This window comes from Lodderomyces beijingensis, assembly GCF_963989305.1.
Source record: "Lodderomyces beijingensis strain CBS 14171 genome assembly, chromosome: 5".
NCBI lineage: Eukaryota > Fungi > Ascomycota > Pichiomycetes > Serinales > Debaryomycetaceae > Lodderomyces > Lodderomyces beijingensis.
Window position 1 is genome coordinate 645,482 of NC_089974.1, and position 22,491 is coordinate 667,972.

A 22,491-nucleotide genomic window follows, 5' to 3' on the forward strand; every position below is an offset into this window, starting at 1 on the left:
TTCTCTTTTTCTTTTTATTTCAAACGGTATCTTTTAAATACATCTAGTAAGATCTAAGCCGAGGTCCTCTTGACATCAACGATATCCCCATTAGGCTTCTGCTCCAAGTCGCCCAACCACTCATAGAGCACGCCCAAGTCGCGCTCGGCCACATCGGGTCTCTCGCACGCCTTGTCGTACCAGTGTCTGCCAATGTCGCCAAGGAACAAGAAACGGTGCTGCTGCTTAGCGCAGTCGGTAGCCAACACCACATCCTTTCTCGTCAACTTGGTGATGAAGCCACCTTTGAACTTGACGTCCGCGGGCAAGTTGTTCTCGGGGTATACACCTTCAATGGGGCAGTTATCTACAGAGGCCCACGATTTACCAGTCGATACCGCTACGAGCTTAGCGTAATTCTGCAAGTTCAACCCAAACGCCTTAGCGAGCTGGAACGAGTCGGCAGTAGCGAGATTGGTGATGGCGAGGAGATAATTGTTGGCCAATTTCGCAGCGAGGCCCGTGCCGTGGTTCACGCCGCACGGGAAAATATTCTTGCCCATCTTGTTGAGGAGGGTCACAAGGTCGGGGGAGATGTCCTCGTGGTTTTCACGCGAGAGCATAAACGACAAGGTGCCCTTTCTCGCACCAGCGACACCGCCCGAGACGGGCGCGTCGATAAAGTCAAACTGGGGCAAGGTGGACTTGACATAGTGGTGCACCGCCTGCGAGGTGGGGATGTCAATCGTGGAAGAGTCGATAATGGTGGTCCTGTACTCTGGCGAATATCCATTCTGCTCGTAGGCAGTGACGATTTCTTCAACGACGCCCTTGACGTGCTTGCCCTCGGGCACCATCGTCACGATAAAGTCCAACTGGCCATTGACGCCCGTGATAAACGACTTCAAGTCGGGCAACACCGTGAGCTGCTCTTGGTGCTGCGGGGTTTGCGAGGTCACGGTGTGGTAAAAGTTGGCGGCGGCCTCGGGCACGGTGTCGTAGACGTACAACGAGTCCTCGGGGGCGAGTTGCTCGTAAATGTGGCGGGCCATGTGCTGGCCCATTTGGCCCAAGCCGACAAAGCCATAGTTTGTGAGGAGGTGCGATTGCGAGGAAAAGTGTTTGGCGTGTGGGGAAGAAGCTGCTGCCGTCAACCGGCTGGTTGAGCGTTTGCCTGTTTGGAAAAGTGCTCTGTACATGGTGTAGGGGATTTTCTGGAAAAAGTCTTGAAGAGCTAGCGTATGTGAAAGAGTGTATGGGGGAGGAGGTATAAGAGGGAGGGTATATGTGGAGCTTTATATAGACAACGAGTGCTGCTGACACGGAAAGAAATTTTTCAGAGGGGTGAAATTTAGACGTACAGCCAGAGCAGGAGAAGCGGGAGGAACCTCGCACCAATTGCACCTTTTTGCACCTACTGCACCTGCTGCACCTGCTGCTTATGTTTAGGCGTGGGGGAAGGGGAAGGGCACGGTCCAGAGAAAGGGAAGGGCGGATGCCGTGTAATGCGAAGTGCGTTTTTTAGTTGTGTCACACTGAATTATATATTCGATTCCTGGGGGGGGGGAAACGGGGCTCCCACCTTTACCACAGTTACACCTTTTGTTTCAAAAATATGGCCGTTTTTGCTCCAAGAGACCTCACTGGAGGACTTGTTCGTGACAGGTCGGCTTTAATCTGAGAGAAAATCAGAAAGAGTGTGCTTTTTCTTTTTTTTTTGGTTTTAGTCCCTGCTACAGTTGCAGTTGCAGTTGCAGTTGCAGCTCCCGAGGCCCCACCAACGGCAAGCAAAACAGCAATAACCGGCGAACCAGCAAGCTCAGTTGGTGGTGACTTTTCTGGGCCTAGTCGTCTCCCGCTTAGAGCGCGAGGAGCTAGAAAACCGCTGCTTTGGTTTCGATATTTGGCCTTCTGACCGTGGTGTATCCCACACACGTACACGTTATTCGCTGTTTGAAGGTGCATGGAGTGCAGGTTCAACTTGCAATTGTTTCCTCAAGAAGGAAAAGTTTTCATCGCTCGTGCGAGAACTAACTACACCCACAGTAGAGCTCTAAAGCTAAAGCTAGCGAAGATCCCCCTAGGTCCCATGACTTGTAAAAGTTCTCGGGATCCATCAACCGCTAGACCTAGAGGAACAATTATTCCATGCTTTTGACACCTGTTTATTATACTTTTCCTCGAAACAAAACAAACATGCTCCGAGCTTGAGTCCGTTAGGCCAGCTTAGGCCACCTTAAACTAGGCGAGAAGGTTTTGTCGAGGGCAGGTTCTCTCTGGCGGCTAATCCGCCGAAGAGGGCAACGGCAGCAGGAATTATTATCCCCGGATATTTGAGCGCCCCTACCGTGAAAGAAAGCGGGGAAGTCGTACAAAACGGCACGGTTCCCGTGTGGGGCCGATACCGGAACAATCCCTCACACGCACTGGCACACTCGTACCCTTGGATATGGACACATGCATTCATAGTCCATATTCACACGTTTCATGAAGGTCAGAACAGTGTTGGATGACGTTCTACTCTCGACTATTTATTAGGCAGATGGGTAGAGCAAGTGCGGTGGGGAGGAGTGACGGGGTTTCTCTGGGTGGATCTTATAACTTTTGGTCACCTGCCAAAGCCAGTTTCAGCTACAAGTAAAGCATTCCCCCCTCCTACGTCGTCGTCGTCGTCGTCGTCGTCGTCGTCGTCGCCGCGGTCTCCACCGGAAACGAATCGAGTGCTTATCCCGTCCTTCCCACGGCAATTCAAACATTTGTAGCGGGTTAAAAACAATATGGCTGGGGCTTTGGAAACGATATGATATCCCTCCTCTCGGCACGTGATTTTTTCGCTCTTATTTTTTTCTTCTGGCGTGAGTCACGTGACGCTGCAGGAATTCTGTATGTTTTACACCCACCCGAGCCGGAATCCAGTCCACGGTTGGCTGGACTTTGACTTTGAAGCATGGCAATCAAAATTAAAAGTAACAACGTAGGATTTTGGTTATGATTCTGGTTCGTTTTTTCACCAGACTTTTAAGGACTCGTAGAGAAGCTCGCGGACTGGATCACTGGATCATCATTTTCAACTCTTTGAATTGGGAGTGACCAGTGCCTGGTGCATTAGCCATGGCCATTGAGAGATTGCGAGAAAGCCTAAACACAATTGATTGAAACAACAAGGACATTCACCGTTTGAGTCCTCGCTAGCCTAAACACAATTGATTGAAACAACAAGGACAGTCACCATTTGAGTCCTCGCTAGCCTAAACACAATTGATTGAAACAACAAGGACAGTCACCATTTGAGTCCTCGCTTAGCCTATTCCTCCCCAAGTTATCAACGGGAAAAACCAACCAACCAGACGATCAATTGTGGCACCCCAAATTAGGCAATAAGCGCAAAATTAGTTTGCGCCAGAGATCTACGGCGCGCATCTTCGCGATATCTCGTGCAACAAGGAAAATGGCTATTGAGTCGACTATGGACCACTGCGAACCGCCCAACGGCGCCGAGTTGAACCAGAAATAAAAGAAAACAACTTCCCTACCACCATAGCCTCACTTGCATCCTCACTATCACCAGTCACTTGAAAAGAAAAGAAAAATGTCACACGAGGCAAAGACAGCAGAGTCAGCAGTATCATCGCAAACACCCACCAAAACCACCTACAACTTGCCGCGCCCGAAACCAGCATACTACCCACACGAAAACTCGCCGCTCTACGCCAACCGCGCCCTCTACACCGCGATCCACGACGCCCGCAAGACCCTCGCATCGCGCCACCGCTGCGAACCGCGATCCGGCATCGCGGTCCGCATCCCCGCCAAATCCATCTTCCGCATCACGACCCCCCTGGGACCACAAGTATGCGACTTGAACATCTGGTCCTTCGCTGACACCCGAGAACGATTCTGGGCCGCGCGCACGCGTCAACTCCACTCAGCGCACCTATCCACGTTCGACCGCTTGTGGTCCAACCTCCCCTTTTTGCGGCCCCTCTGCACCATCACGCACGACACCATGGCGGCATCGGGCGCACGGCATGATGAGCACGGCGGGCGCGTGCATGACACCTTGGGTACGCGCTGTGATCCTTACGTCGACAAATTGATCCTGGGGCAAGACAACGATTACCACTGCCATCTGAACTTGACGCGCGCCGTTACGCGTTGGGGCTTGGGGGAGATGGACGTGCATGATGTGTTGAATGTGTTTCAGGTGACGGGGTTGAATGAATACGATCAGTATTTCATGGAGACGTGTCCTGCGCGAGCTGGAGATTATTTGGAGATGTTTGCCGAGGTCGAGTTGTTGGTTGCGATTAGTGCGTGCCCGGGTGGCGATTTGAGTTTGTGGGGGTGGGGCGAGACGGGAGAGGGCGAAGAGGGGGACATGAGGGATTGTTGTCGACCTTTGGAGATTGAGGTTTATCTGTTGGATGATGAGGCTGCGGTGTTGAAGGGTTGGAGCGAGCCTAAAGTCGTTGATTACCGGGGCAACCATGGGTTGAAAAGGGAGTAACAAGAACGGTGTACTTGATAGAGCAGTTTATAGAGGGCAGAGCAAGGTTCCAGTTTATAGAATTTGATTTGAAAGGAAGAAGATTCTAAAATCCATGCAACGTCATGTTCTTAGACCCACCACTAAACCCCCCGGACCTTTTCGTTAATTCATTCATTGCAGTCATTGCAGTGTCGTTAGCTTCTACAACTCTCCAATTATCGGTATCTTCCACTTCAACCCGTGTCGGTCGTACCGGCATCGTCTCTTGGACAATCTTCTCTTTTTGCTACCGGCAACTTCCATACTCAACCGCGGGGTGCTGGCCTCTTCTTCGTCAATCGCATTGAGACCCATACCAAGCATCAAACTCTCGCCAGATCCATTGCCTTGTTGCGAGTTTTGCTTCTGCCGTTCATTGCCATCTTCGTCAATCTCGCTAATCTTCTTAAAACCGTGTTCTTCTTCGCCCAAGTCGTCCTTCCAGTCTAAATCATAATCGCCATATCGATTGATAAACTGCCGCTGCTGGTAAATCGTGCTGAATTTGAAATACCTCTTGGTGTTTCGAGTCGAGTTGACATAAAATCGAGCGTAGTTCTCTAGTTTCTGCAAATCATAGTGGAAATGGACATGCTGGTGTTGCTGGTTCAATGACGTGGAAGAAGAGTGCGACAACGACGATGATACGAGTGAAGACATTGAAGTGCATGAACCCGACTTTGACGCTGGACGCGACGTGTTGTACTCTTTCAAAAAGGACTTGTCGTATTGGTTCCATATTTGATAAGGGTCGCCCTTGCCATATGCATGGGGAGCGCACGAAATACTGGTGTTGTCCGAACACCCGCCATTCTGGACAAAGTTGATGGCCTTGTATAGGTTCTTGAGCAAGATGTTGATGAATAGTTTATAGTTGGTTTCATTGATGGTGTAGTATAGCAAGTCAAACTCATCGTAAAGAAGCGAAGGCTGGCTTATATCGATGAAATAGATGCGGAATCCGCTTTTCAAATAAAGGCCAATCTCCTCCATCTTGATCTCGACGCGGCGCAACTTGTTCTTGGACTTGGTCGTGGCGTTTTTCCTGGCTGGCACTTCAAATGAGCCAATTTTTAAAAAGCAAAATTGGTTCTTGGGTAGGATTTCGTTTATGTTTGTGGGTGGATAAAACAGCTTAACCACTATTTTCGCCTCTTCCTGTTCTTGCTCTTGTTGTGGTTCCTGTAGTGGTTCCTGTAGTGGTTCCTGTAGTGGTTCTGCACTCGATGTCGCCTCGCTATCGCTCTCCACGGCATCATCGTCATCTAATCTGTACTTGATCTCAAATTTTGTTGTGCCCAACCCATGGCCGTGTTTTACTGCCAAGCCAATGTTCAAATTGTAGGTTCCAGGAGCAAGCCACACGTACTTGGAGTAGCTAAGGAGATAGGTTCTGTTGATCTCGACAAAATGGTTATAGATGTAATTGGACGGTTCGTCGATCTTGTAGTCTGAATACTCGGCAAATAGTCTCTTGTTTCTAAATATCGAATAGACATATTTCCATGAATCCTTGATAAATTGCACATTCAACGGATTCAGCTCTTGATGCACTTTGCCTAGCTCTCCACCGACTCTGTCTAGTCCTGCAAGTTTATTGAGTCCATTTACTCCTCCACTCGCTCCATTCAACCTTCCATCTATTCCGTCTGTTCCATCTAATGCCTCATCGCCATCACCAACATCCAAATCGTCAACCAAATTCAACCGGTTGGCAATAATCATTCTATTTTCATATCTAAAGGAGTCTAATGACTTGATATAGGGCTTCAACCAAGGTAGAACCTTGATGACGACCTCCAAAGTGTCATCGCCAAACGCATGTCTCATCTTGTGGTAAAACAAGTCATTATATAGAATGTAGAAATGGGAGTTGACGTACTTGAGATTCGATTGCGGCACCATGTGAAGGAGCTTCATCTGGATCTCCAACGGTAGGTTCATTAACATCTTGACAGGCTGATTTAATGTTTTATCTTGGGGAATGGGGCCTTGGTTGGTGGAGATTCTAATTAAATGGTATACTTGATTGATAATAGCGGGGATGGGGGGTGATGGAATTCGCCGCTGAAGTTGGTAGCACCGAAAGGAAAGATTAAGCCGTTGTTCTGTGAAGATGAATGTGAAAAGGAACCTAAGTTGAGCAATCGGGCCTTAAGACAGTTTTCTCAACAAAGAAAGCTTTTCAAAGTGTGGCAGAAGAGAAGAGAGAGCAGTAGTGCTTCAGATATATAGCCCTTCCTTCTAGTCCTCCTTCGTCGTCTCAAAAACTAAAAAAAAAAAGTGCATAAGAATCAACAAAGTGGGTCGAACGGAGCAATTTATATCCCCAACGTACTCTGCAGTGAGATAAAGCAAAAACAGAAAAGAAAAAGAAAAGCAGAGGGAAAACCCCAGATTTATGTAACATCATGTATCTTGTACTAACTGGACCACCCAGCTGTGCATTGTTCTCGGGTTTTAACCGACACTATGTGGTAGGGAGATAGAGAGAGAAACATCTGATGTCATCATCAGCTTTTTTGCAACTGCGTCTGCAATTTCTCTTTCCACGGTACATCAAAACAAGTTCCTTCAGCAAAGCAATAAAAAAAATCAAAAAAAAAAAAGAAAATGGTAAAGGTTGTTGAAGTTTATTCAGACAGACAGACAACTTGGCAGAAGAAGTGGGGAGGGGAAGTGTATCGGTGGGGCTTTTTCTTTGCGATGCTTCATTCATCATCTGGATCTTGGAGAGACGACTGGTAGTACCTGTGCTGCATAGGTCACCTGATTATCACGTGACATTTTTTTGGCCCCCTGAGCCTCAGTTTCCTTTTCCGGACAGGATCGTTTTTGGTGATGTGCGGCGTGGTTAATAGATTGCTTGCACTTTCGTAATAGAAGCAGGAACAACCAAGAGAGGGAGGGATAGGGCGAACCACGTTCTTTTGTTCATATTTCGAGAGGTATAATACTTCAAGATTGTTCTTCATTCATTCAATTCTAATAGGACTCTTTTTTTCCTTCACTGAGCAATGCCAGGGGAAAAGAATTGGATAGAAGAAGGTCGTCCCAGTAATGGATCCACAGTTGTCAAGAGACACAGAGCAACACATCGCCTAACGGCCCTTGTCACCACTCTAGTGTTAGCCACGGTAGTATTGTTATTTCTCACACATCGGTTCTCCAGTTGGGAGCAATCCGGCAGCAAAGAACAGATTTTCAGCTCACTCAGTCTTGATGAACCTGGGTTGCGCACTGAAGTGTGTCAACAGTACGATTACAAGTCACCTGCTTCGTACAAGAAGGATAACTCGACGGTGCTCAAGATTTTATTTGACCCTACATTTAGGAACGCATCAGCGAAAAAACTTTCTGGTGCAGTGCAAGTAGCTACTGACGTGTACGATGAGGATCCTAGTGTGGAGGAAGACCCCCAGTATTGGCAAGACAAGTTTGAACCTTTTTACAACTATCTCAACAAGACATTCCCCATTGCATTCACTCACTTTAAAGTGGAGTTGGTCAATTCCCATGGGATCATAATTACATGGCAAGGCTCGGACTCATCGTTGAAGCCGGTTTTGCTTACTGCTCATCAAGATGTTGTTCCTATCCAGCCTTCAACTTTGAACCAGTGGACATATCCACCTTATGAAGGTAAATACGACGGTGACAAGCTATGGGGCCGTGGCTCTTCCGACTGCAAAAACTTGCTTGTTGGATTATTGGAAGCGTTGGAGCAATTGTATGTGTTCAAGTTTAGACCCAAGAGGTCAATCGTGCTTGGATTTGGTTTTGACGAGGAGATTGGCGGTGACCGCGGCGCTGGCGCCATTGCCAACCACCTCACGTCCAAATACGGCGACGATTCATTCTATGCCATTGTCGACGAAGGTGGACAAAGTATCGCTTATGAAAATGACGTGTTGCTCGCATTGCCCGGAACGGGCGAAAAAGGGTATACAAACATCCATGTCGGGTTAAACACTCCCGGCGGCCATTCCAGTGTGCCTCCAAACCACACGTCGATTGGGATAATTTCCAAATTGCTTGAGAGTTTGGAAGAGGATCCGTTCCCACCAATCTTTACCCCCAAGAATCCAACATTCCATGAGTACCAATGCGTAGCCAAGTACTCTTCCTCGTTGCCATCGCATTTGAAATGGGGCATACTACAAGCTGAGCATAACCCGCGCGCCAACCGCGTTGCCAAAAACTGGCTCTTTGACAAGTCGTTGCTTTCACGCTACTTGATTTCGCTGTCCCAGGCCATTGATATCATCAAGGGCGGAGTCAAGTCGAATGCATTACCAGAATATGTGGAAGCGGTGATAAACCACCGTGTCGCTGTTGAATCAACAGTTGAAGAAGTTTACAACCACGACTTGTACCACGTGAATCAAATTGCTGAAAGCTTCAATTTGGGGGTCATTTCCGAAAACACTACATTGAGAGAGCCCACCGAGAATGGCTACTTTACCATTAGATCGTCAGGTACACTTGTTCCAGCACCAGTTACACCAACAACGGGACGTGTATGGGAATTGTTCTCGGGCAATATTCGTCACGTGTATGAGCAGTTGGCATTCAGTGATCCCAAACTGGAATATCATGGCCAAACTGTGGTTGTTGCTCCGGGGATTGCAACTGGTAACACTGACACTAAATTTTACTGGAACTTGACGAGAAACATTTTCAGGTACAGACCTGGTTTGATGACCAGTGTCGAAAGCCATGCTCATGGTGTTGATGAACATATTTTGTTTGATTCGCATTTGCAAATTATTGCTTTTTATTTTGAATATTTGCAATTGATTGATGAAGAAAGCGATGACGAGTGATTTGTGAGAGGGAAAAGTATTTTTATAATCGTGTGAAAGCAGGAGAGCTGTGCTCTTTTTTGCGTTTGGGGACTGGTTGATAGATAGAGGCTTGTATGAATTCATCTTTCCTTTTTCTTTTTTTTTTTCTTTTCTGGATTAAAATTTGGCTTTAAAACATCTGAAAGGCGATGTTTTGGTTGGTCTCAAAAACTAATAGTCTCTTGGAATCCACGTCTCAGATTTGCTATCAACTTGTAGCTATTTATATGTATTTCTGGGGATTAATGAGATCGGGTACGACAACAGTGCTAAAGACGTCTTCTTTGTTCCTTGCTTGCGCCCAAAATTACATCACACACACTCGATTCCCTTGGATATTATCATCCTACATCACATGGGTAAACTGTTGTACACAGAGAGAGCGGACCCATGTTTCATCGAAAATACTTCCAATTCCAGCTCCAATCCTATATTTTGAAAAAACCCTAGCAACCTGCATCTTAGGAGGCTTTTGGGGGTGGGAGGGTTCCATGACATAAAATTAAGGGCTGATGCGTTTGAAGCTTCTCTCCTCATCGTTCACGGGAAATTGGCTCTCAACAGCAATCATAGAAAGATCAGCCACAACAATGCCCCCAGCTCACATCAACGCGATTTTATTAAACCCAACAGAGCTCCCAAAAAAGAGACAGAGGCAGAGACAAAGACCTCTCTAATAGGCGTCTCTTTTTCTCAAAAAAAACCTTGGTTGTCTCCCACTACGTCTTGCCATGTCCTCAGTTTTGAAATTAGAACAGCACAGCGTGGACACGCCCCGTGCAACCATTTACAAGGAAGCCGTATCGCTCCTCGAAACAACCAAGCAATGGCCAAGCGGCAAAACATACTACAAGTCATCGCTGCATCCAGTGCTTACCAAACTGGGGCCCATAAATGGCGACTTTTGGGCCTTGAGGGAATCGCACTTGGATAACATCGCCGTGGCGAGATTGCACCAGGCAATCATTGGAACTACCCAGATCGGCACTTCGACGCACACGGATTATGAACCACGATACGTGCATGAGATATCCAAGGTGGAAATTTCGCAATTGCACACGTATGATGACGGATGGAGTTATGCGATACATGTAGAATACACGTTCCCATTCCCATTAGCCAAACGGACATTCAATGAGGTGGTTCACGTGTTTACTGATGCGGGGAAACTGTCGGGGTTGGTTGTCAGCTTGCCTATTGAAGGCGCGCTTTATGATCATTCGGTCTTGGGTGCGTACGTTGCTGTTGAAGAATTGATATGGAGCGAAGAGCACGCGAGTGCCGATTGGTATGTGGCTACTACGTCGAGCGCTGGTGGGTTTGTACCTATCTGGGTGACGAATATGAGTTTGGCTGGTGCGTTGGTTAAGGACGTGCCGAATATTTTGAAGTTGATTGGCGACTCGAAGCACTTTGAGGATGTTGAATAAGAGAGAGATAGAAATAAAGATAGAGAGAGGGTTTACATAGGACACTTCAAGAAGCTGTTGTAAGGAGTAAGAGGATGGGTCATCGGGTTTATGAGCGTTATTTAGAAAAAAGATGTAATGACGGCGAAATTGGAGGATCTCAATCAGGCCCTAGTAGGTTGCATCATTAAACGCTCTTCTCTTGGTCTTTCCCGGTCTCTCCATCTCTCTTTACCTCGTTGTCGCTGTACTTTTGCAATTTGAAATGCATTCAACCAGAGCAGCAATCAAGCAAAAAAGAAGTAGGGCTCAGAGGCTTACCACTGCCAATCTATTTAATCGGCTGCTACGGGAGTTCAATTGTAGTCATTACACTTGATTCTTTCTCCAATTTGAACCAAACAGCGTATGGCGTGCATGCTTCTTTGTAATTCCATCGATTTCTGATTGGTAGTGTCTTACTCCCTCCTCCCATCCCCCTTTGAACTCAATCTTTCGCAACCTCAATAGACTCAGCCCATATACTTAACTAGGAGAAGATCCCCTACCTCTCCCCCTTTCCTTCCAACATTTCGACAAAGAGCTTGAGAGTGAGGGACATATAGACTCAGACTCTAAATCTTTATTGCTTCTTTTTTATTACTTGTTTTTTCCTTTTCTTTTTCCTATTGAAAGTCAAATTCATCATGTCAGCCACCATGAAATTGAAACAGTACAGCGTCGACACTCCTCGCGAGACCATTTTCCAAGACGCAACAGCTTTGCTCGAAACGATTCCCAAATGGAAAGAGGGAAAGACATTTTTTGAAGGCACCACCCACGAGACGGAAACAAAAGGCGAGGTCATCGATGACGATTTCTGGGTTGCAGCCAAGGCCCACTTTCAGGATGTAAACTTGGAAAGATTACGCAAAGCCATCATTGGCACTGAAGAAGCGGGCTTTTCCCATTCCGATTACGAGCCACACTACAAGCATGAGATTTCGCAAGTGCAAGTCCAAGGTGAACAATTCACCACTTTCGCTAATGGCTGGAGCTACAAAGTTCGTACCGAGTACTCATTCAGTTTCCCGTTTAGCAAGAGAACTTTTAATCAATTGGTCCACGTCTTTGTTGACCCCATCAAAAGATGGGCTTTGATTGTCAGTTTGCCCATCAAGGGACCGCTTTTTCCCGATTCCGTGTTGGGCGAAGCTGTCACTGTTGAAGAGTTGAGCTGGAAAGCTGAAAGAGATGGTCCTGCTGAATGGTTGATTGCTTCTACTTCCGGCGCCGGTGGCAATATTCCTCATTGGGCTTCAAACTATGCCTTGGCCGGTATCCTCGTTAAAGATGTTCCCAATGTTGTTGATTTGATTTCTGGCAGTGACTATTTCACTGAGCCAGACTCTAAACTTTTGTCTAAACAGGCTTGATGAAACTCTTGTTCAATATAGAATGTGAAAATAGAAAGGGGGTAGAAAATGTAATCTCTCCGGTAGCTTGAAATGTCCCACTAATGAGTGGCTAGACGATTTTTGGAAATTGTTGATTGATTGAAATTTCCCTTATTCATGTGTGGGGGTGACTGACCACTTTGAATGAAAAATGAACAGAACGGTAGTTTTGATTTGACTATAATCTCTGCAGGGAAATTGCTAGGGAAAACTAGCAAAAGAAAAAACTGCCCTCTAGCTTTCATTAGCCTGATTTTTTCCTCCAATTGAAAACCAAAAGGGCATAGATAATAGCAAAAAGTTGAAAGAGCTGTAAGTTTTCGCAATTGTTCAAAATGAGGAAGCTATGCGCCTGGAGAAAGGAAGTTTTACCAGTTTTGATTTGATTTTGCAGCCAATACTGGACAAAAAAAAATTCCAGCAAAAATTGAATCTGGGCGGCTGTTTTTTTCTTTTATTTTAAACACTTTTGTTAAGGAAGAAATAAGAGATATCAACGTCGGAACAAAGCAAGAGATCGTAGTTTGTTCCAATTTTATTCTTGCCCCATGGCTTTTCCATGATTGTGCCAAGCGATCCAGATCTTGCTTGACTCCTCTGGATAAGAAACAAGAAACAAAAAAAAAAGAAACAAAAAAAATCAAAATGGTTGCTGGTTACAAAAGTCGTCTGTTGTGCGCGATACAATCAAGATCGTGGATCTTTTATATTAAGGCTGCAAAATGATGCAAAGTTTTTTTTTTTAGTTTCTTCAATGCCCAAAGCACTCCAACTTGCCAATCTCGCATAAATTCTGGCAGCTCTAAAGCGAATTGCTTGAAATTATGGCCTCTTTGAGAACAGCTTTTAGGATAGCTCTGAGAAAGGCCAAGGTCAACGAGGTGACGCATTTATCAAAGGTTTCTGGAGGCTGCAGGTTGCGGTTTGATTTACTCCACCAGCTTTTGACATAATGTCGCTCAAGGGGAGGAGGGGGGGGACAAAAGACCGGGAGTAGAAGAATCTTATATAAAAGGGAAGCGTAAGAAGATGCAAGTGAAAAAAAAACCAAAAAAAAGTGCTGCCTCTTCAAGCACATCATGTTGACAGTCCTGAATTTGGAAAAAAAAACGATTTTTTTACTTTTACTCAGTCTCTTGTTCAATACCGTTTATGGAGGGTTCACGAAGTTGCTACCTCCAAGCCAAGACGATTTCTACAGGGAACCACCAGGGTTTGAAGATGCGCCACTTGGAGCGATTTTAAAGAAACGGCCTACCCCAGCACACATTCGAACATTTGCCCTTCCCATGAACCTCAAGAACTCGTGGCAAATAATGTTTAGGTCACTGAACTCAATTGGTGACCCCAATTATATCGTTGCTACTATCATGGAGCCGTATAATGCAGACCCTGAGAAGTTGATCAGCTACCAGACGTTTGAAGACAGTGTGCACCAGGATTGTGCATCATCGTATGGTATTCTTAAAGGAGCTGGAATAATTGAACATCTTTTCACGGAGACGGATATCTCGTTTACAGTGTTGGCGCTACGCAAAGGTTACTATGTTTTAGTTCCCGATTACGAGGGCCCCAAATCGGTGTTCACGGCAGCGAGACAAGCTGGATATGGAACATTGGATGCAATCCGGGCCGCGTTGCAATCTGAAAGTTTCACTGGAATAAGCAAAAATGCAAAAGTTGCCATGTGGGGCTTTAGCGGTGGAGCCATAGCATCGGGGTGGGCCGCGGCGCTCCAGAGTCGCTACGCCCCCGAGCTCAGTCGAAATTTGATTGGAGCTGCTTTAGGAGGCGCTGTTATGAATCTTACTAGCATGTTCATCAGCAATGACAATCAAATGCATGCAAACTTGATTCCCAGGGCCCTTATCGGTTTGGCAAACGAATACCCCGAGATACATGACCTTCTCGAGGCTTACGTTGACCCGAAACAAGTTGATTTGTTTGGTATGGCTCATACGCTTTGCTTTTTCCCAGCAATGGTGAAGTTTTTCGGAAGGTCCATTTTATCGGGGAAAAACCCATTGTTCCCCAATGGGTACCAGTTGTTGGCTGAGCCGCCAATCGCAGAAGCGTTGCGAGACAACTCTTTGTTGTACATGAACAAGACTTATTTGCCCCAGATTCCCGTCTTTTTTTACCATGGCAGATTGGATCGAGTTGTGCCGATTATTGATGTGAAATTAACTGTCAAACAGTGGTGCAACTGGGGGATCAAGTCGTTGGAATTTACCGAGGATAAAATCAACGGCCACACGACGGAGATTCCTTTTGGAGCGCAAGCAGCGTGGGCTTGGATAGAGGCAAGGTTTGCGGGGAAAGCTCCCGTTAAGGGTTGTAAACATACCAAGAGATTGGGAAACCTCTTCTACCCAGGTGGAACCAAGAATCTAATCGGCTATCTCAAAGGCATGAAGGAATCACTCACTTACAAGGAATTAGGGGCAGAAAGGTTCTCAAAGGAGATGTCAATCTCCCCATCGAAATTGTACAAAATTCTTGACGCACTTGTAAAATTTTGAGAAGATGGTATTGCTGAATAGAGAGTCTAGAGGTTTCACAGACAACAGCCCCTTTGTTTTTTGTTTTTGTCTTTTTTTTTTTACTTTACTATATGTACTACAATAACTTTTATGATCAAGCTTCTCCAGCTTCGTCTATTTTGATTCTACGAAATGCAACATCTAACTGTTCAGTCGTTTTCATGTCGTGCTTCTGTCTACACCGAGAGAGGTTGGGAAAGGGGAGGCACACTTCGAAAGCCGCGTTCTTTTCTCAGGATTTTATTCCGATTGAGAGAGAGTCCTGCTCAGAACCCTTCAACAAAATTTTGCAAAAGCCTGTAAAGTAACACGAGTTGGTTTCAGTTTGGTATGTTCAACCAATTGTGCAAGGTTTCGAAGCTGTTGCCGTTCATTAATGAGATAAGTTTGTATCAAGAATGTGGGGTATAAACGTACAATTTTTGGTGATGCGCTTCAAACGTTTTTCTTTTTGGAACACTCAAAACCGGTTACATTTTGGCCAGCGGTTTCGCTATTTCGTTTAATTTCACCAATTTCTCTTGAGGTTGAGAGTTGAGGGAAACATCCAAGCGTTGAATTCATGTCAAGAATACTTGGCAAGGCTATACCCGTTTAGACCTGGGTTATTTGGTTCTGCTAGTGGTGGCGGTGAAGTGGAATTCTTTGTCCTAACTACTACATCTCAAAAGATAAAGCGCAAAATGTTTTCCCAACAATAGAACTAAAATAGTTGACTAGTCAGTGAGGACGTTGGCCGTCCACAATGGAACCAAAGTCAAGACCCCACCCCGCACCTCATTAGGGGTATTGCCAGCGTTGCCTGTCATCCGATGACGGAGACCCCGCCGATCAAAACCTTGGATGTGCTAGATGCTTTATTTTTTTTCACAAGAAATTACAAAGTTTGGAAACCCCCCCCTCCAATCTCCTCTCTCCCTCATCAAAATGGGCTTGATTATAGTGATAATGATGATGGTTATTAAAAAAATGTCCTTAATTGGAACTAAAAAAACAAAGTCAGAGCTGAGAACCGGGAGGGAAAGAAGTGAAGAGGAAATGAATATATAAAAAAGATGATGATGGATGCCTTTTGACAACTATGATGAAGACTAGAAAAAGCAGACAGAATGAACTTTGCTGCTTTGCTTATCTATGCCACATGCTGCTTGGCTGCGACTTTGCTTCCCAAAAGGCCCACTCAGGACCAATTTTACAACGCTCCCTCCAACTTTGAGTCCCAACCGTTGGGCACAATCTTGAAGGTGCGAAATGTTCCAAACCCGTTGACTAGCGTCGTTACTCCAGTCAAGGTCAAGAATGCATGGCAACTACTCGTCCGATCGGAGGATACTTTTGGCAATCCCAATGCAATTGTAACCACCATTGTTGAGCCTTTCGCAGCCGATAAGGAGAAAGTTGTTTCCTACCAGGCTTATGAAGATTCTGGCAAGTTGGACTGTTCCCCTTCTTATGCTATTCAGTACGGCTCAGATATCTCCACCATTGCTACTCAAGCGGAGATGTATTTCGTTGCCGCGTTGTTGGAACAGGGTTACTACGTGGTCATACCCGACTACGAAGGTCCTAAAAGTGCATTTACAGTTGGAGTGCAAGCAGGAAGAGCAACACTCAACTCGATTCGCGCGGCATTGGCATCTCACAACACCACGGGTATCAGTCCAGCTGCAAAAGTGGTCATGTGGGGCTACTCCGGTGGATCACTAGCATCAGGTTGGGCTTCAGCGCTTCAGCCTCAGTATGCTCCCGAGTTGGGCCCTTCATTGCTCGGCGCGGCTCTAGGTGGGTTTGTCACCAACATAACCGCCACCGCTGTGGCTACTGACGGGACCCCCTTTGCCGGGATCGTGGCCAATGCTCTCGCCGGTTTAACAAACGAGTACCTGGAATTGAAAACGTTTCTTAACCAAAGAGTGAGCCCGTTGCTATCGGTCGCTTTTCAAGGTATCGACGACCATTGCTTGGCCGACTCGCTCGTTGCTTTCTTTGGTCACAGTTTTTTCAACGGACCCGTGAAATACTTTAGAGATGGATGGAATTTGATGGATATGGCACCCGCAAAATCCATCATCGAAGCCAATGGGTTGATTTACCAGCCCAAGCAGTTTTTACCCAAGATTCCAATCTTTATATACCACGGGACCTTGGATAGGGTTGTTCCGCTTCCAAATTCAAAGACCACCTTTGAACAATGGTGCAGCTGGGGACTTGAGTCTGGTGAATTCAACGAGGACGCTTCAAATGGACACATTACAGAGACAATCGTAGGTGCTCCCGCGGCACTCACCTGGATCACAAGGAGGTTCAATGGCGAGCAACCTGTTTCTGGGTGCATCAAATCAAAGCGTCTTTCCAACTTTGAGTATCCTGGCATTGCGCCCTCGGTGTTGGAGTACTTCAAGAGTGCATTGAAAGCTGTCACAGGAGCCGGGTTAGGCTCAGATTTGACAAAAGATCAAATCAGCTTGCCAGGTTTGTTGGCTCTACTCAAACCGACATAAAAGGAAGAAACTTGATAGTGATGAAGATGAAGGGGACAACAACAACAACAACCACCACCACCACTTGAAGATTATAGAAGAAGTTTAGAACAATCAATATAAGACCTTGATAGAGCTGACCCTCCTCTCCCTCTTTTAAATTCTCCTCCTCCAAAATTGGCTTACTTCCCAAAGTCGGGAAGCCGTACATTTGAGATCGAGGTTGCTACTCGATGCTGCTCTCCAACAGCCAGTCCGAGTTTTTAGAATCAAAATCAAAGCCGCTCCATTATCAAGCACTCCACCCACCTCAACAATGAACTTCTTTACAAAAATCAACCTGGTACGTTCATTCAATGTCAGTGTATTACTCTTCTCAAGTGCAAGTGGTGGCTAATGTGGTATGACACCAGATTTGAGCAGTGTCGAAAAAAACGCGACACGAGATTTTGCGTCAAAGGCATTTTTTTTTTCTTTGATGGAATGTATATCGTCTCCTCCAGATCCACATTGATTCAGACCCATTGATCAAACTTGAAAGGAATTATTTTCCTTTCTTTTTAGAAATAAGAAAGAATTTGGTCTTTTCCCCTCCTGAGACGAGGTCGCAATTGTATGGCAAAGAGGGCAACACGAACGATAATGTCTTCCCTTTTGAGTACACCTGGTGGTGAGAAATGGACCGCACCCATTGTAAGGTCAACTTTTTTGGACTTTTTCAAGGACAACAGCCACACCTATGTCGCTTCGTCGTCGGTGGTTCCTCACAATGACCCTACCTTGTTGTTTGCCAACGCCGGTATGAACCAGTATAAGCCAATTTTCTTGGGAACAGTGGACCCTGCGAGCGACTTTGCTTCTTTGAAGAGAGCCGTCAACTCGCAAAAGTGTATCCGTGCCGGCGGTAAACACAACGATTTGGAAGATGTTGGTCGAGACTCGTATCACCACACTTTTTTCGAAATGCTTGGTAACTGGTCGTTTGGAGACTATTTCAAAAAGAAAGCCATTGGCTGGGCTTGGGAGCTTTTGACCAAAGTTTATGGCTTGGAGAAGGATAGATTGTACGTCTCCTACTTTGAAGGTGACGCCAAGCAGGGGTTGCAGCCAGATTTAGAAGCTAAGCAGTTGTGGCTAGACGTCGGTGTTGCCGAAGACCATATTTTGCCCGGTAACGCCAAGGACAATTTCTGGGAAATGGGCGACCAAGGTCCTTGTGGTCCATGTTCCGAAGTGCACTATGATAGAATTGGAGGCAGGAACGCTGCCTCCTTGGTGAACATGGACGACCCCAACGTGTTGGAGATCTGGAACTTGGTGTTTATCCAGTTTAACCGTGAGGCCGATGGCTCGTTGAGACCATTGCCAAACAAGCACATTGACACCGGTATGGGTTTTGAAAGATTGGTGTCTGTCTTGCAAAACAAGTCTTCGAATTACGATACCGATGTGTTTTTGCCGATATTCGAGAAGATAAGAGACATCACCGGCGTCAGACCATACACTGGGAAATTTGGCTTTGAGGACACTGACGGTATTGATACCGCGTATAGGGTGATTGCCGACCACGTGAGAACTTTGACATTTGCAATCTGCGACGGCGGTGTGCCAAATAACGAAGGCAGAGGCTATGTGTTGAGAAGAATCTTGAGGAGAGGAGCGCGTTATGTTCGTAAATACATGAACTATCCCATTGGGTCTTTTTTCCTGCAGTTGGTCGACGTTGTGATTGACCAAAACAAGGCGATTTTTCCCGAAATAAGCAGCGGTGCTGCAGACTTGAAAGAGATCTTGAACGAAGAGGAGCTTTCGTTTGCAAAGACCTTGGACCGTGGTGAAAAATTGTTTGAACAATACGCCATTATTGCTTCAAAAACTCCCGAGCAGACCTTGTCTGGTAAAGATGTATGGAGATTATACGATACATATGGGTTCCCCGTGGACTTGACAAGATTGATGGCGGAAGAAGCCGGCTTAAAGATTGATGAGGAAGGGTTTGAAGTTGCAAAAGAAGCATCAAGAGAAGCCTCGAAAGGCGCAGGTGCTAAAGACGGTGCGACATTGGTCAAGTTGGACGTGCACGCGTTATCTGAGTTGGATGGCAAAGGTGTGGCCAAGACTGATGATGAGGCCAAGTATGGACTTGACAATATCAAGGCCAAAGTTCTTGCAATTTACGACGGCAGCCTGTTTGTTGATTCGATCGAACGGAAGGAGGAGGAGGAGGAGGATAATAATAATAACGCTGAGGAAAATGCCGAGGGGAAAGAACAAGTTATACTGGGACCTAAGCAATGCGGGATTTTGTTGGACAAGACGCCGTTTTACGCTGAGCAAGGTGGTCAAGAGTATGACACTGGTAAACTAGTGATTGACGGAAAGACCGAGTTTAACGTGGAGAATGTCCAAGTTTACGGAGGATATGTGCTACACACAGGTTATCTTCTTGAAGGAGGCTTGCGCGTCGGAGACGACGTTGTTGCCGCATACGACGAATTAAGAAGGTGGCCAATCAGGAATAACCACACAGGTACTCATGTGTTAAACTACGCCTTAAGAGAGACTCTTGGCGACAGTGTAGACCAAAAAGGATCCTTGGTTGCCAGAGAAAAGATGAGATTTGATTTTAGTCATAAGCAAGCGTTGACTCCCAAAGAGTTGGCAAATGTCGAGGCAGTGTCCAATCAATACATCAGGGACAACAAGCAAGTTTACTACAAAGATGTCGCCTTGGCAGAGGCAAAGGCAATCAATGGGTTGAGAGCTGTGTTTGGCGAGGCATACCCTGACCCTGTGAGGGTAGTTTCCATTGGTGTTCCTGTGGAAGATTTGTTGAGTGACCCCGAAAATGAGGAATGGAGATCCATCTCCATCGAATTCTGTGGTGGTACGCACGTGGCCAAGACGAGCGAAATCAAAGACTTGGTCATCATTGAGGAATCAGGTATCGCCAAGGGAATAAGGAGAATTGTTGCTGTTACTGGACACGACGCTCATGCCGTGCAAAGAGCAGCCAAAGAGTTTGAATCCGAATTGGATGCTGCCAATGCTATGCCAAACGGAGCTGCCAAGGAAGGCAAAGTGAAGGAGTTGGGAACTGCTTTGAAAAAATTGACAATCTCGGTCTTGGACAAGCAAAAGTTGAGCGACAAGTTCAACAAGGTAGACAAATCTGTCAAGGACAGTTTGAAGCAGATACAAAAGGAAGAAACCAAGAAAGTGACCGAGTTGGTGAACAAGTGGCTCGACGACAAGGAAAACCCAAAGGCTTATCTTGTTGCTCGTGTCCCCATCAGCGCCAACTCCAAAGCCATCACCGAAGCATTCAATCTTGTCAAGAAAAAGGACAAGACAAGATCAATTTATTTATTCACGGGCGGCGACGACAAGGTTGCACATGGATGCTACATCAGTGACGAGGCCATTGCCAAGGGAATAAATGGAACTGATTTGGCCGATGTTGTCAGTGGGAAAGTAGGTGGCAAAGCTGGTGGTAAGGGCAACATCATTCAAGGAACTGGGGACAATTCAGGTGGTATCGACGAAGCTATTGACCAAGTGTCAGAGTTATTTAGACAGAAATTATAAGTAGATGTACACGCGTAATATTTTCAAGATCCCAATCCAGCTGAACACTTCCCGCTCCTATCCCCTTCCCTACTAAGGCGCAATAAAAGCAAGAGTTAATTGATTCTTTTTGAAAAAAAAAAAACTTGGATAAAATTCTATTTACAAATGTTTATGCCGCCACAGTGTCGACGCCTAAATCAGCAAAAGCGATCTTTGCATCTCTCTCTTCTTCTGCTTCTCTCTTTGCCTGGATTGCAAGCTCATTGGCTCTTCTTTGCCTCTCTGCTTCTTTCAACTCCTTGATGACGTTGAGTCTTGTCTTTAAGCCAGCCTCGGCGGCTCTCGACATTATTCCAAGCATCAAGTTCACGGACCTCGCATTGTCGTCGTTGCATGGCACGGGGTACGTCACCAAGCTTGGCTCCATGTCCGTGTCGCAAAGCGCAATCGTTGGAATGCAAGATGCAATGCATTCTTTGATACAGTTCCTGTTCTCCACTGGGTTCAAAACCACAACCAAGTCGGGCTTGATCACCGATTGAGGGATGTACTTGCCCGACTCGACGATCTTGTTTGTCATATCGGCTCTGTGTCTCAGTTGCGGGTCCTTGATCTGACTAGTCACCTCGATGTAATTGGTGATTGTACCTGGGATCCACCTCTTTGACACGTAGTAAGCACTGGATCTCTCGGAGGCAGCCACCAAGGATTGCTGAATAGACCAGTTTTTGTGGGTACCAACAAACAAGATGATGCCGCCTTTCTCGCTGACCCCTTCAATCACTTTGCAAGCGACTTTCAATTGCTTCAACGTTTGGTTCAAATCTATAATGTGGATACCGTTGTAGACTCCGTACAAGAATGGTTGGAAACTAGCCCTAAACGACGCGGTAGCGTGGCCCAAATGGCAGCCAGCAGCGAGCAAGGTATTTAGCGATGTTTCCGAGATCTTGGCCGGGTGGGTTGTATCTCTTTGCGGCTTGTATATGTCGCTCAATTTGGATCCGAGAGACCCAGTAGTTCTGAGATAATTGAGCTGTCTAATGTAGAGCTCTTGCTCTGAGTAGCTCTTGTAATCTGGCGTGGGTTTCAAGTTCGGATACTGGGAAATGAACTCATTCGACTCTGGACTCCTGGTGGTGGTTGCGGTGGTGGTTCCTTCTCCAGTGCGCGATACTCTTTGAGACAGTTTAGCTTGAGCCCAAGGGCGGTCCGCTACGATATCTTGAGGTAATTGCATGTTTTTGATTATAAAATCGCGCAACTCTTCATCTAATTGCTTAACCTTTTCCTCGGGTAGCTTTGCTAGACTGCGGTTCAACTGGCGAATCCGCTCGTTGACTAGCTCAGTAGGGGTTTTGTTCAACGTCCCAATGAGCCCCTGCGACTGCGCGGTCAACTCACGGATTTCTTTGGCCTTTTTTATGGCTTCTTCCTCCCTGGCTAATGCATCGGCGATAGCTTGTTCTCTCAACTCCTTATTGGAAAGTTTGTGCTCCATGATCTTTGCTTGAGCCTCCTGCGCATTGAGCTTAACGCAACTCCTCAGAAACAGTCTCCCTAACGGAGACGGGGTGCCACAGAGTATCCTCTTCATCTCTGTCGTGACACTTAGCGGCAGCGGTGGTGGTGTAGAAGGAGATGGGTTTTTACAATTGGTCTAACAACAGGTCGACTCCCAAAAAAAAAATTCACATTT

The 22,491-nt window shown here is 46.2% G+C and overlaps 10 protein-coding genes across 10 annotated transcripts; 7 read left to right on the forward strand and 3 right to left on the reverse strand. All coding sequences in view use genetic code 12, as the record gives it.

Moving 5' to 3' along the window:
* Nucleotides 1-53: 53 nt before the first annotated feature.
* LODBEIA_P41710 (uncharacterized protein) lies at nt 54-1,178 on the reverse strand (the record flags this gene model as incomplete). The annotated part of the gene is made up of 1 exon (XM_066974363.1): nt 54-1,178. The coding sequence occupies one exon, from the start codon at nt 1,176-1,178 to the stop codon at nt 54-56; it is 1,125 nt and encodes a 374-aa protein (XP_066831109.1).
* Nucleotides 1,179-3,568: 2,390 nt separating this feature from the next.
* LODBEIA_P41720 (uncharacterized protein) lies at nt 3,569-4,486 on the forward strand (the record flags this gene model as incomplete). The annotated part of the gene is made up of 1 exon (XM_066974364.1): nt 3,569-4,486. One exon carries the CDS (start codon nt 3,569-3,571, stop codon nt 4,484-4,486), a length of 918 nt encoding a protein of 305 aa, XP_066831110.1.
* A 183-nt stretch (nt 4,487-4,669) lies between these two features.
* LODBEIA_P41730 (uncharacterized protein) lies at nt 4,670-6,451 on the reverse strand (the record flags this gene model as incomplete). Its single annotated transcript, XM_066974365.1, has 1 exon — nt 4,670-6,451. The coding sequence occupies one exon, from the start codon at nt 6,449-6,451 to the stop codon at nt 4,670-4,672; it is 1,782 nt and encodes a 593-aa protein (XP_066831111.1).
* Nucleotides 6,452-7,524: 1,073 nt separating this feature from the next.
* LODBEIA_P41740 (uncharacterized protein) lies at nt 7,525-9,333 on the forward strand (the record flags this gene model as incomplete). Its single annotated transcript, XM_066974366.1, has 1 exon — nt 7,525-9,333. The coding sequence occupies one exon, from the start codon at nt 7,525-7,527 to the stop codon at nt 9,331-9,333; it is 1,809 nt and encodes a 602-aa protein (XP_066831112.1).
* A 752-nt stretch (nt 9,334-10,085) lies between these two features.
* On the forward strand, nt 10,086-10,784 carry LODBEIA_P41750 (uncharacterized protein; the record flags this gene model as incomplete). Its single annotated transcript, XM_066974367.1, has 1 exon — nt 10,086-10,784. One exon carries the CDS (start codon nt 10,086-10,088, stop codon nt 10,782-10,784), a length of 699 nt encoding a protein of 232 aa, XP_066831113.1.
* A 665-nt stretch (nt 10,785-11,449) lies between these two features.
* Nucleotides 11,450-12,178, forward strand: LODBEIA_P41760 (uncharacterized protein; the record flags this gene model as incomplete). The annotated part of the gene is made up of 1 exon (XM_066974368.1): nt 11,450-12,178. The coding sequence occupies one exon, from the start codon at nt 11,450-11,452 to the stop codon at nt 12,176-12,178; it is 729 nt and encodes a 242-aa protein (XP_066831114.1).
* A 1,100-nt stretch (nt 12,179-13,278) lies between these two features.
* LODBEIA_P41770 (uncharacterized protein) lies at nt 13,279-14,721 on the forward strand (the record flags this gene model as incomplete). Its single annotated transcript, XM_066974369.1, has 1 exon — nt 13,279-14,721. One exon carries the CDS (start codon nt 13,279-13,281, stop codon nt 14,719-14,721), a length of 1,443 nt encoding a protein of 480 aa, XP_066831115.1.
* Nucleotides 14,722-15,851: 1,130 nt separating this feature from the next.
* On the forward strand, nt 15,852-17,243 carry LODBEIA_P41780 (uncharacterized protein; the record flags this gene model as incomplete). Its single annotated transcript, XM_066974370.1, has 1 exon — nt 15,852-17,243. The coding sequence occupies one exon, from the start codon at nt 15,852-15,854 to the stop codon at nt 17,241-17,243; it is 1,392 nt and encodes a 463-aa protein (XP_066831116.1).
* A 621-nt stretch (nt 17,244-17,864) lies between these two features.
* On the forward strand, nt 17,865-20,810 carry LODBEIA_P41790 (uncharacterized protein; the record flags this gene model as incomplete). The annotated part of the gene is made up of 1 exon (XM_066974371.1): nt 17,865-20,810. The coding sequence occupies one exon, from the start codon at nt 17,865-17,867 to the stop codon at nt 20,808-20,810; it is 2,946 nt and encodes a 981-aa protein (XP_066831117.1).
* Nucleotides 20,811-20,961: 151 nt separating this feature from the next.
* On the reverse strand, nt 20,962-22,389 carry LODBEIA_P41800 (mitochondrial 37S ribosomal protein uS2m; the record flags this gene model as incomplete). Its single annotated transcript, XM_066974373.1, has 1 exon — nt 20,962-22,389. One exon carries the CDS (start codon nt 22,387-22,389, stop codon nt 20,962-20,964), a length of 1,428 nt encoding a protein of 475 aa, XP_066831118.1.
* Between the last annotated feature and the right edge of the window lie 102 nt (nt 22,390-22,491).